This window comes from Triturus cristatus, chromosome 5_1, assembly GCF_964204655.1.
Source record: "Triturus cristatus chromosome 5_1, aTriCri1.1, whole genome shotgun sequence".
NCBI classification, from domain to species: Eukaryota; Metazoa; Chordata; class Amphibia; order Caudata; family Salamandridae; genus Triturus; species Triturus cristatus.
This window is the reverse complement of record NC_140587.1, coordinates 992,243,673-992,255,861: the sequence shown is the minus strand read 5'-3', so window position 1 is coordinate 992,255,861 and position 12,189 is coordinate 992,243,673. Positions and strand designations below refer to the sequence as shown.

At 47.9% G+C, this 12,189-nt stretch overlaps 1 protein-coding gene across 2 annotated transcripts in view; it reads left to right on the top strand.

The window, feature by feature from the left end:
* Positions 1-12,189, top strand: part of MTRR (5-methyltetrahydrofolate-homocysteine methyltransferase reductase) — a 399,747-nt gene that overhangs the window by 370,057 nt on the left and 17,501 nt on the right. For both annotated transcript variants that reach the window (XM_085606098.1, XM_085606097.1), the window contains one exon: positions 1,077-1,259. In XM_085606098.1, the coding sequence (XP_085462224.1) occupies positions 1,077-1,259 (183 nt within the window). The remainder of the gene's footprint in view (positions 1-1,076; positions 1,260-12,189) is intronic.

Genomic DNA, 12,189 nt, shown 5'->3' with positions numbered 1-12,189 from the left:
AAGTGAGGTTGCACAACCACACCATATAATAAACCACTTGGTGATGGATTAATAAATTTATGGTCATCTGTGTGAATGCTGTGCTGATGCACAGTGAAAATAGTCACACCAACTACAAGTATTGCCTGAAAAGACACAGCTCGGGTAAGTAGTACTTAAGAAGCCCACTATATCACAGTGGGCTTGTGGAAGTATTGCTTGCATAAACTAGGTCTGCCAAGGCAATCACACAATAGGAAAAGGGATAACTATAAGTAAAAGAATTAGCTCATCTCCGAATCTAAATGTGTTTAGTAATATAAATGGTATTAAATATTTATTGCATCAAGGGTAATGAGCAGAGGGACCTACAAGAATAGCAAAGGTGGTTTGCACCACACTCTTCAGATAATAGAGATGAAGGTCTGTGTAGATAAGTGTTTGAAAGAGATTTCATGAGTTAGACTCCGGAAGGAAAAATAAAACAATAGACTTTTCAGCCTCTGATGTTGAAGCTGTAGACTCCAACTCTGTGACGGAGGCATATGGTGCTAGATTATCTTTACCCAATATTACTTACTTGAGGGCCACAAGACATACATAGGTTCAAATCATGTTTACTCTTTGTTTTGGGCCTCAATGTACTAGTATGGAGTTGTATTCATAAGACACTAAAATGCCAGTATTCCAATGATGACTGTGGAGCAGTTGTGGCTCGCATGACTGTCCCCTGATGCTTGGCACTGTACTCTACCTGAATAGGTGTAGTATGTGAAAATCATTATTGTACATATATATTTCTAGCATTAAGTGTCTTGGAAAAAATATTCTATTGGCGTTCTGCTTCTGTATGGAAAATGAGTTCTGTTCAAGAGAAGTGTCAATGCAGACAACTACACAAGATTTTTGAACAATCAAAGGATGTAATGCACTTGTTATAATGCAGACAGGATATCTGTCATGTTTGTAACAGAGTAACTTGCCAGCTAAACTCTAAATCAAGCCCTTAGATTCCTGAAGTTTTAGAATTATCTGGTAGCTGCTAGTTGTTAAATGGTAGTCAGCAAAATCATTCCAATATTTTTCTTCTGTTTCAGGGAGGAACTCCGAAGTTTTCTTAAAAATGGCACCCTAACTTATCTTAAGGTCTGCTTCTCAAGAAACTCTCCGAACAGCTCTAAAGAAGTTCCACTGAAGTATGTTCAAGACAGTTTGAGAGCCTGTGCTCAGGATGTTGCAAGGATCCTTTTGAAAGAAAATGGATTCTTCTTTGTGTGTGGGTGAGTAACAGAATGTGAAAGAGTCTGCAGCAATTAATGTAGTATCTCAAACGTTTTCTGTGGCCCTTTTAGAAACATTGATTGGTGGACAAATTTGAGCTGAGAGCCGACTGTATTGTCTGGTATTTAGCACTTTCTGTTCCCACCAGTTTTTTTGCTGGGGATGAGAGTGTGGGCAAAATATAGAAAAATGTCAATAAAAAGCGTTACAATTGACACAGTGTGGACTGTCCCTCGTATCTGAAAGAAACAGTTAGTTATAGATTCCTTACCTTAGAATTACCCCCAGGCATCAGACTGGATCCGGAAAGTTTTTCGTCAGCAGTACCCCTGCACGTCGGTAGGTGGCGTCGGTCGACTCAGTGTCTGTCGTCGGCGTCGTGGTCACCGGGATGACGTCGCGGAAGTTACTTAGATGCTGCCCTCGCTTGCTGATGTCAGTTCTTTCTTTTTCCGCGGCAGCAAGCACAGATCCGGAGAGAGCAGTACCCCCAGTCACTTTTTGACTGACTTTTTGCAACTTTAGTCGACTTCTTTTCCAGTCTTACATCGACTCCTGGTGCACGCGGGATGCCCGGTTTCAAGGCCTGCTGTTCCTTTACTCAACTGATGTCGGTAACGGATCCGCACCGCTTGTGTCTCTACTGCCTGGAGCGCGACCACGACCCCAAGTCGTACTCCGACTGCCAAACCATGGCCCCAAAGTCTTTGCGGGAGCGGTCCCGAAAGCTACTCGAGGCCGGCAATTGGCTCCACATCGTTAAAAGTCCCGGTCGCGTGGGAGGTCGAGCGCCCGATCGCAGAGCCATCATCACTCCTTATCTAAGTCTTCACACTCGGGTCAGGTAAGTCGAAGCACAAGAAGAAGTCGAAGAAGCATCGTTGCTCTTCGACTTCCCCTTGCCCGTCGGCAGACGCGATGAAGGGTGCGGGTGGTGCCCCTTCCACGGCTCCGCATGCGAGCCTTCAGTGTTGATTCCGGCCTTCCATCCCTTCCCGGGACCGGGAGCGACCCCTGTCCAGTTTCGTCAGTTCTACGAAGCGATGCATTCCATCTTTGGACAGCCCGACTCCGCCAGTGCACCTTTGGGCTCCATGGACTCAGCTGGGAGCCCTAGGCCTTCGACGCCGGCGGCTCCGGCCTTCGCACCGCAGGGCCCCCTTGGATCCAGGTCTGGATCCGGGTCGGCGCCGGTCGACCTCATTACACCTCCACCGGCAGCGATTCCACCGGCACCACGTCCGCAGCCGGCGCCGGCTGGACCTCCAGCCGGCGTCGACCCCGGCTACCACCCCGATGTGGATACCGAGCCGGGGTCGACGGAATCCGGCGCCGATGGGTACTTTTGTGCCTGCATTCCACCCTGGCCATTTTCAGCCATTTTGGCAGCCGGAGGAGGGTGAAGAAAACTAAGAGGGGTCTGAGGACCATCTCACTGCCCAGCTGGAGTACAATCAGGACTGGAGAGAGGACCTGGGGGATGTCAGTGGTCTGGATACCTCACCAGATCTTGGCATTTTGTCTCCTCCTACCGTGGCTACGGAGGAGGGAGCGTCTTACGCCATTTGCGTAGGGCGGCTGAGTCCCTACACCTCGAGCCACCTACTGTGGCAGTCAGGGCAAACCTCCTGACAGGTGCTTTAGCCGGCAGCGAACTCTTCGGAGCCCCTGCTGCCGTTTAATGAAGCCCTCACAGACATCCTTTTGGGCAACTGGTTCGGGCCCAACACAGGGGCTCCTATGGATGGGATGGTTGCCCGACGCCACCGCCCGGCCCCGAACAACCCCACTTTCCTCTCCCAACATCCCACCCCCGAGAGCTCGGAAGTTCAAGCCTCAGCGTCTCAAAGCGCAGTCCCTACCGAACCACCGGACAGGGAATCCAAGAAGCTGGATCAGCTTGGGAAGAAGTTGTTTTCTTCCTCCAGCTTAGGGGTGTGGTCGGGGAATACTGCATGCCTCTTGGGCTGTTACTCCCACTCAGTGTGGGATACGGTGGTGCCAGTGCTGCCTCAGTGTCTGAAGGAGGCCTGGGCTGTGCTCTCCCGTGCTGTTGTTAAGGGGAGGGAAGTTTGCCATCCGCTGTGGACTGGACACTGCCGACCCACTGGGTAGGACCATTTCAACGTCGGCGGCACTTCACCGTCACGCCTGGTTGAGAACGACTGGATTTTCCGGGAATGTCCAGAACACTTTCATGGACATGCCCTTTGATGGCTGTTGCCTTTTCGGTGGCAAGGCAGACAGTGCGCTAGAGCGCTTCAAGGACTCTTGCGCTATGGCCAAGTTCTTGGGCCTCTCCACCACGCACCCAGCACAGTCTGCTTTTCACCCCTTTTGTGGCCACGGAAGGGTTGCCCTGACACGTTCCTTTCAGAGCCACAGGCCAGCGCAAGCTGTTCAACCTTAGCGCGGCTGGGGATGTGGGAACCATCGACATGGTTCTGGGGGCCAGCGGGCGGGTCAGTCCACCACCGCACCCTCTGCTGCAGCCTTCAAACCCTCTTAGTCTGACCTTTCAGCCCATCGAACGCCAGTGGGCGGCAGGATTCGCCATCACCTCCTCCACTGGTGCACCATCACATCGGACAGGTGGGGTTTGCAGATAGTCCGAAGGGGCTACTCCCTCCCCTTCAAGACTAACCCTCCAGCCATGACACCCCAGTACCATCGCATGTCGGGAGATCATCTGGCCCTTATCAAACAGGATGTTACGGCTCTCTTGGCCAAGGGAGCGATCAAGCGCATTCCTGCCCCAGAAGTACGTCGTGGTTGCTATTCCCACTACTTTCTGGTGCCCAAGAAGGACAAAGGCCTGCGTCCTATCTTGGATCTCAGGGACGTCAACCGCTTTCTCCGGAAGTAGAAGTTCAAAATGTTGACCCTGGCTCAGGTCTTGTCTGCCCTCGACCTTGGCAGGACGCTTATTTTCACATCCATGTCCTGCCAGCCCACCGGCATTACCTGCGCTTCATGGTAGGCCACGAGCACTTTCAGTTTACCGTTCTCCCCATTGGCCTTACCAGCGCCCCTCGGGTGTTCACGAAAGTGATGGCGGTAGTCGCAGCTCATCTGCGCAGATATGGGGTTCTAGTCTTCCCCTATCTAGACGACTGGTTGTTGAAGGCAGGTTCGCCCCAGGCAGACATCTCCCACCTCCAGACTACGGCCGACCTCCTGCATTCGCTGGGGTTCTCAATCAACGTGCCGAAGTCACACCTGACCCCTCTCAGAAGTTCCTTTTCATTGGAGCAGTTTCGGGTTTATCCCCCCGAACAGCGAGTCCGGGATATTTGGGCTATGAATCCGATCTTTCAGCCTCTATCCCGGGTTTCGGTCAGGATGACCCTGAGACTGCTCGGCCTCATGGCCTCCTGAATCTTGCTAGTCGATCATGAGAGGTGATATATGCGGGCTCTGCAGTGGGACCTGAAGTTCCAGTGGCCGCAGCCTCAGGGGAATCTGTCCGATTGCGTCCAGATCTCGGAGGGCACTGCACGACAATTGCAGTGGTGGCTCATGAACCAGGATTGGGTCAACGGTAGAACCCTCTTCCGTCCCCAACCAGAACACACGGTGGTGACGGACGCATCCCTCTGGGATGGGGCGGCCACATGGGAGAAGCGGAGATCCGAGGCCTCTGGTCTCCGGCGGAGTCCGAGCTCCACATCAACCTTTGCTTCGGGCGATCCGTCTTGCACTAAAAGCATTCCTTCCCTCTGTCTGGGGAAGAGTAGTGCAGGTGTTCACGGACAACACCACCGCCATGTGGTACTGCAGCAAGCAAGGCGGGGTGAGGTCGTGGACCATATGTCAAGAGGACCTCCGTCTCTGGACATGGCTGGAACATCAGGGCATCTCCCTGGTGGTTCAACACCTGGCAGGTTCACTGAACACTAGGGCGGACGAACTCAGCCGCAGGTACATGATGGATCACGAATGGTGTCTTCACTCGGAGTTGGTGCAAGGTCTCTTTCAACAGTGGGGAGAGCCTTGGTTAGAGCTATTTGCCACCGAAGAGAATGCACAATGTCAGCAATTCTGCACGTTGGAATTTCCAAGGCGGCACTCACTAGGCGACGCTTTTCGTCGCAAGTGGAGTTGCGGTCTTCTATACGCCTTTCCGCCTATACCACTTCTGCCCAGAGTGCTGAAGAAGATCAAGCGCGACCAGGCCCAAGTCATTTTGTGGCTCCGGATTGGGCACGAAGAGTCTGGTATCCCGAGCTGCTCAACATGGCCATCAATCCCCCGATCCGTCTGACTCTTCGGAAGGATCTTCTGTCGCAGCAGCAGGGGACGGTCCTCCACCCGAACCTGTCCAGCCTCCACCTCCTTGCATGGAGATTGAGCAGCAGCAGTTGGTGTAATTTGGCTTGCCTCCCTAAATTTGTGATGTAATCTTGGCAGCCAGGCATCCCTCCACTAAGACTGTACACGCCTGCAGATGGGATAAATTTGTGGCATGGTGCATAGCAAAGGCTGTGAATCCCCTTTCTGCCCCTCTTTCTGAGGTTCTCTTGTTCCTCCTGCCTTTGGCCCAGCAGGGCTCTGCTCTGGGCACTCTTAAGGGCTACCTCTTGGCCATTTCAGGCTTCCTGATCAGCCTTCTCTTTTCAAGTCCCCTTCTATAAATAGATTTCTCAAAGGCATTACTCATCTTTTTCCTCCTGGTTCCTTCGTAATGCCTCAGTGGGACTTGAACTTGGTTCTTACGTATCTGATGTGCGCTCCCTTTGAGCTGCTACATAACTGTCCTCTCAGACTCCTCACTCTGAAAACTGCTTTTCTGGTGGCCATCACCTCTGCGCGCAGGGTAAGTGAGCTACAAACTCTGTCTTCCAAGCCTCCTTTTCTGGCTGTTCATCCAGACAAGGTCGTCCTTAGAACTCGACCCTCCTTTCTTCCAAAGGTGGTCACTTTTTTTCATGATGGCCAAACCATCACTTTGCCCACCTTCTTTCCGCCTCCGCATCCTTTAAAAGAGGAAGAGAGGCTCCACCCTCTGGATCCAAAACGTGCGCTTTCCTTTTATTTGGATCGCACCAAACAATTCCGGGTGGACGACCAGCTCTTTGTTGGTTACGTAGGCGCTAAGAAAGGTCGGGACAAACGGACCATCTTCAGCTGGGTCGTTCTGTGCATCAAGGTTTGCTATTCCTTGGCAAAGAAGGAGCCTCCAGTGGGGCTGCGCGCCCATTCTACCAGAGCGACGGCAGCTACTACTGCTTTGGGACGGTGAGTCCCCCTAAATGACATCGGTCAGGCAGCTACGTGGGCACATTCACCAAACACTACTGCCTGGACAGCCAAGTCTGAAGAGAATGCTTCTTTGGTCGTTCTGTTCTCCAGGACTTTCTGGTGTGAACTTAGTTCGCAGACCCACCTCCGGGGTTGGTATTTCTGTGGTATCTATTCTAAGGTAAGGAATCTATAACTAACTGTTTCTTTCAGATGAACAAGTTACTTACCTTCGGTAAAGATATATCTGTAAGAAACTTAGGTTAGTTATAGATTCCTTAACGCCCCACCCATCCTCCCCATTCTACAAACTGCCTTATAGGGTTAAGGACATCCTTTCAGGGCCCTAGTTTTGTGCACCACTGGTCAGTGTCTTGCATGGCTGTGCATTCCTGGCACGGAAAGCTGTGTACAGAACTGATGTCAGCGCACGAAGACGGCATCTAAGTAACTGCCGCGACGTCATCCCAGCGACCACAACGCCGACGACGGACGCAGAGTCGACCGACTCCACCTACCGACGCGCACGGGTACTGCTGACGAAAAACTTTCTGGATCCAGTCTGACGCCTGGGGGTAATTCTAAGGTAAGGAATCTATAGCTAATCTATGTTTCTTACAGAAATATCATTACCGAAGGTAAGTAACTTGTTCTTTTGGCAGTCAAGAGTGCAAGATGTAGAATCTAGGATTGATTCAGTAATTTCTTAGGCCACAGATCCTTCATTTTTGGCCAAAGGAAAAAAGATTTTAGTCCTTTGTTATTTCTGGAGAGTATGTCCGTTCACAATAAGTACTTTGAATTTAATTTACATGCTTAAATACTTATTTCATAGCACTCTCTGTATAAGGCCAAATCTGCCTTATAAACTGCGTACAAAGGCAAGGAATTAAGGCCCCACTCAAAGTAGGGATATCACCATTACCGGTGATAAATATTGGACAAATCATTTTGAAATACATTATCATAGTGGCTGCCAGAATCCTCCTTTGTGTTATGCACTTCGATACAGAGAAATAATTATTGTACCCTGGGTTTCAAGTTACTGGAGTATATAAGAAGAATTACTTTAATTATCGCATTGTTAACACCCACTTTTCCTAGAGTCAATTTCAAAAGCACTTGTCTTATCTATAGAAGCCTGCAGGTCTATAAAGATCAAATAAATGATGTCAGGGTCCAAGATAACCTTAATCCCCATTAATTTGTACCAATAAAATTTCCTAAGGCCACTTCGCAGTAAGTAATTATATTGTTAGCTTCCGAGAACGTACTTAATCTACTGAGCACAAGTTTTGCAAAAAGGTTACCCATATTAGTGGACAAAAATGTTAGTTTTTAGACAGTATAAACTGCTTTTTTTATGACTCAGGAGAATCTCTGCTCTAGGCCAACTAAAATAAACTTCAACAGGCACTAATAAAGGATTAAATAACCTATTCCCACTAATTAGTCGTGCAAAATACTGGTCACAATTTGAAACCAGTAGAGAATTTTAAGAACTAATCTGTTTACTTAGAGGTTACTTCTTAAAACGTAGTTGCTAGGAATTCGGTAGGTAGCAAATTCTGACTCATTTCAATTCGAGGCCAAACCCAGGGATGAAGGCCTGCTGAGGGCAGTAGACCGCCATGTCTGCCGTTTTAATAAAGCAAACTTTTTTAAAAAAAAGAAATCGGTTTTTGTTTGTTTAAGCGAAGTCCCCTGGACCACTGCCTCCTCTTGAACAACCTTTATTTTTAATATTCATAAAGGTAAAGGGGCCACAAGCGAACCCCTTTGGGCGTCGATAAAAAAATTAATGTTTTTCTATAAGAATTCGATCACAAAGCATTGATACATTTGTTACCAGTTTGGAAATTTAAAAAGGACACCTACAACACGTCCCTTTCAGATACTGAATTGGTATCCATTCAGAATTTAATCTTAGGAGTTGGAAAACTTTTCTGCCTCCTAAAATGAGATTAGTAAAGTAGATGAAGCATTTTAATTGTCGCTAACGCCGAAACGAAGTGTTTGCGACCATTCAAATGCTTAGTACATCTGACCTGAAGAAGTTTCTTAATACGATCATCAAGTCTATTCCTTCCATATAAACTATACCATAAGTATATATTTATAATTTGAAGAAAATCACAATCACTGAGTTTAAAAGCAAAACTACGAATAATAAAGTTACATTAAATTCTGGTCATAAAACCTTAGCCTTTAAAAGTACACACGGTCTATTTCGTTGCAAATTTTAAAAGCTGTGCAATGCCACTGCTACTTGTCGTGACCCATACTGTGTAATTAATCAAAAGACGTGAAGATCTTCCTGATGCGGCACGCTTCTCCGATGTTGCGAGAAGACTTGACTCGATGCGACGACAGCGGCTTTGGTGGCGACACTCTTCTCTGACGATGCGAGACGCTTCCGCTCGATGCGACCGCTGCAGCGGCGACACCCTTGTTCAATGACGCGACGGCAGCAGCTCCGACGGCGGCACGCTTCTCCATGGATGCGAGGCGCTTTTCTTGATGCGGTGCAATGCAACAGCTACAGCGGCGACACCCTTGTTCAGTGATGCAACGGCGACACGCTTCTTCAGTGTTGCAGGACGCTTCTCGTGGTGCGGTGCAATGCGACATATACAGCGGCGACACCCTTGTTCAGTGATGCGATGGCAGCGGCTGTGACGGCAACAGGCTTCTTCTCTGTGAGTCGCGCTTCCAGCTCCTTGTGACACGCAGTCCCTCTGAAGGCCCAAAACAGCAGCAGGCACTTCCAAAGAACTCTGGGGAGCCGGTGGTTGAAGTCTGTTGTCCCTGAGACTTCAGCAGGAGGCAAGCTCTTTTCCAAGCCCTTGGAGATCCTACACAAGTTGAATGAAAATGCACACAAAGCCCTTTCTCCTTTCTTTGGCAGTCAGGCAACCACTGCAGGCCAATCCCCCAAGCAGCACTTCAGCTTAGGGATAGTCTCTCCTCAGTTTCTTCTGGTTCCACTCCTCAGCAAAGGTTTCTTCTTGTTTCCCAAAGTGATCTAAAGTTCTGGGGTCTGGGTCCCCTTTTTATACACAGTTTCTCTTTGTTCTCTGAAGGCAGAGAGGCCTTTGCCTAGTCCAAACCAGTTCTGGTCAGTCCTGGAGCACTTTGTTGACATGAATCCTTCTTTCCTTTCACAGTGCAGGGCAGAGACATCAGACGCACCACAGGAGGTGGAGCCAGCATTGTGGAGGGAAAGCACAGCCCCATTCAGGTCCCAGGTGCAACTCCTCCCACCCATCTACATGGAGATCTCTCTATTCAGCCCTGTGCTGACTCACACTGTCCTCGGGAATTCCCCAGCCCCCTGGAATTCCCCAGCCCCAGCCCCTGTCACTCAAACTCCAGACAAGGAATACACAGCCTAGCAGAGGCAGGTTTGGATGGTTAGACAAGAAAATACCTACTTTCTAAAAGTGGTATTTTCAAACACAGAATGTTAAAACCAACTTCACTAAAAGATGTATTTTACCATTCTTAGTTCAGGCACACTAAACTTGAATTTCTACCATGTTCCCTGAGTCAGTTAGGATTATATGATGTAATAATCAAACTGCCCATTCTGGTCTATGGGAAACAGGTAGCCATGCAATGGTGAAAAACAAAAATGGCTGTAATTCACTATTAGGACATGCCACACACACCAGGGCTTGTCCTACCTTATACTTACAATGCACCATGCCCTTGGGCCTATCATAGGGGTGTCTGATATGAAGAAAAGGGAAGGTTTAGGGACTGGCAAGTGGGTGCACTTGCCCAGTCAGCATGGCAGTACCAGACTGCACACAGGCTCTGCAATGGCAGGCCTTAGACACACTTTTACAGGCTGCTTCTGTGGGTGGCACAACCAGTGCTGCAAGCCCACCAGCAGCATTTGGGTTACCAGCCCTGGGCACTCCTGGTGCACTGTACTAGGGTCTGACAGGTAAACCAAACCAGCCAGTCATGGAATCACTAATTCATACATCAATTTGCCATAGGGAGAGCATATGCACTTTAGCACTGATCAGCAGTGAGTAAAGTGCCCAGGGTCATAAAACCAACAAAAAAGGGTCAGAAAAAATACAGGGGGAAGGCGAAAAGTTCAGGGATGACCCTGCAAAAAGGGCCATGTCCAACACATACTTTTTTTTGTACTGTTTTTATTTTTTGTTTGAATATATTATGGTATTTGGAGAAAAAGAAATACAATCCAGGTAAACTGTGATACATAGATGCCAAAATTGATGCATACATGCAAAAAGTTAAACATAGTCACATAACAGAGAGTACTCATCTTAGATTGAAGGTGGGACAAAACATTATATGAATGTGACAGAAACCAAATAATTCAAAGCCACCAGATCTTATTTATCACCCCAAAATTGAGGGGTCAGATCAAAAGCACCATATAAAACAATAATATAATGTGTGGCAGAGTGTGTCTCACTTGATAAATAAGGTATACCATAAAAGGTATGAAAAAAGTGGGTGGAAGAATAGAAGGAAAGGGGGAGGATAGCGGGGGTTGGTATAATGGGACATTTGCTTCACTTATATTGATAAAATCAAGCAAGGGACTTAAAAGGATGCTGAGCTACTAGACCCCGAGCAGACAGATCCATGTATTTGTCCAGGGAGCCCCATACAATGCTAGTAATTGGAGGAGTAGATAGTTTGCTCCCTATAAGTGTATGAACTCCTCTAAGATATGACACCCATGCCCACCAAGTGTGGTACGACAGGAGATGAAAAGATTTCCATTCTGTGAGTATGATTTGACTGCAATGGATAAGAGCAATTCTAATAATTCCAGATCTATATTTTCAAGCGGTAGGGGATCAACTGCAGCTGATGAACCCAACATAATCATAGGGAAAGAGAGAATGATGGGTGTATTAAAGATTATAGATAAGTGCTTCTGTATAGGAACCCCGAAAGCAGTCTAATAGTGTACATTTAAAAAACATGTGTTGCTGAGTGCCTAGATTACAGTTCCAGCACAGATCGTTATCTCGTAGTTTCAATTTGTGTAAGTGAGCAAGAGTCCAATGTAGAAGATTCATTGTAAAGAATTTGGATTGAATAAGCGATGGAGCAACTTTGACTGATACTTACTTTGGTAAAGATAGGTTTGAAGTACTGGGTATTTTAAGCCCAGCGGTGCAGGGGAACACACCCTATGACTTCGGGGTTCTTCCTGTTTCAGACCTACAGAAACACAGAGTCTTCTGGGTGAAGTCAAAGATCAGTTTATTGGCTGCAGACCAATTACAGGTATCCTAGAAGTACAACAGCGTGTATGTTCTCAGGAGACTGCTGAAAATCATAGAAACGGGCTTCTTCTTAAATACAGAATATCCTGCCTCAGGCATACATTCCTTAGTTTACGAAATTGGTTTTACATGTATACATTTCAAACGAAAAGGCAGAGTCATGATGACCATCCCACATTCCAGTTAAGCCAGCCCGCAATTATTTACACAGCAAGGCTCAGATCCCACTTCAGATATCGATAGGCCCCAATAAACATGAGCATCTCCTGTTTAGGAAACAAGCCATAAAGCAGGAACAGTCAGGTGCGAAAGAGATTAGCTGGAGGCTCGTGTAGGATGAAAAGACTTTATGGTGTGTCAAGCCCTGATGCTAATCACAGGTGGCCAGAGGACGGGGAACTCGTGA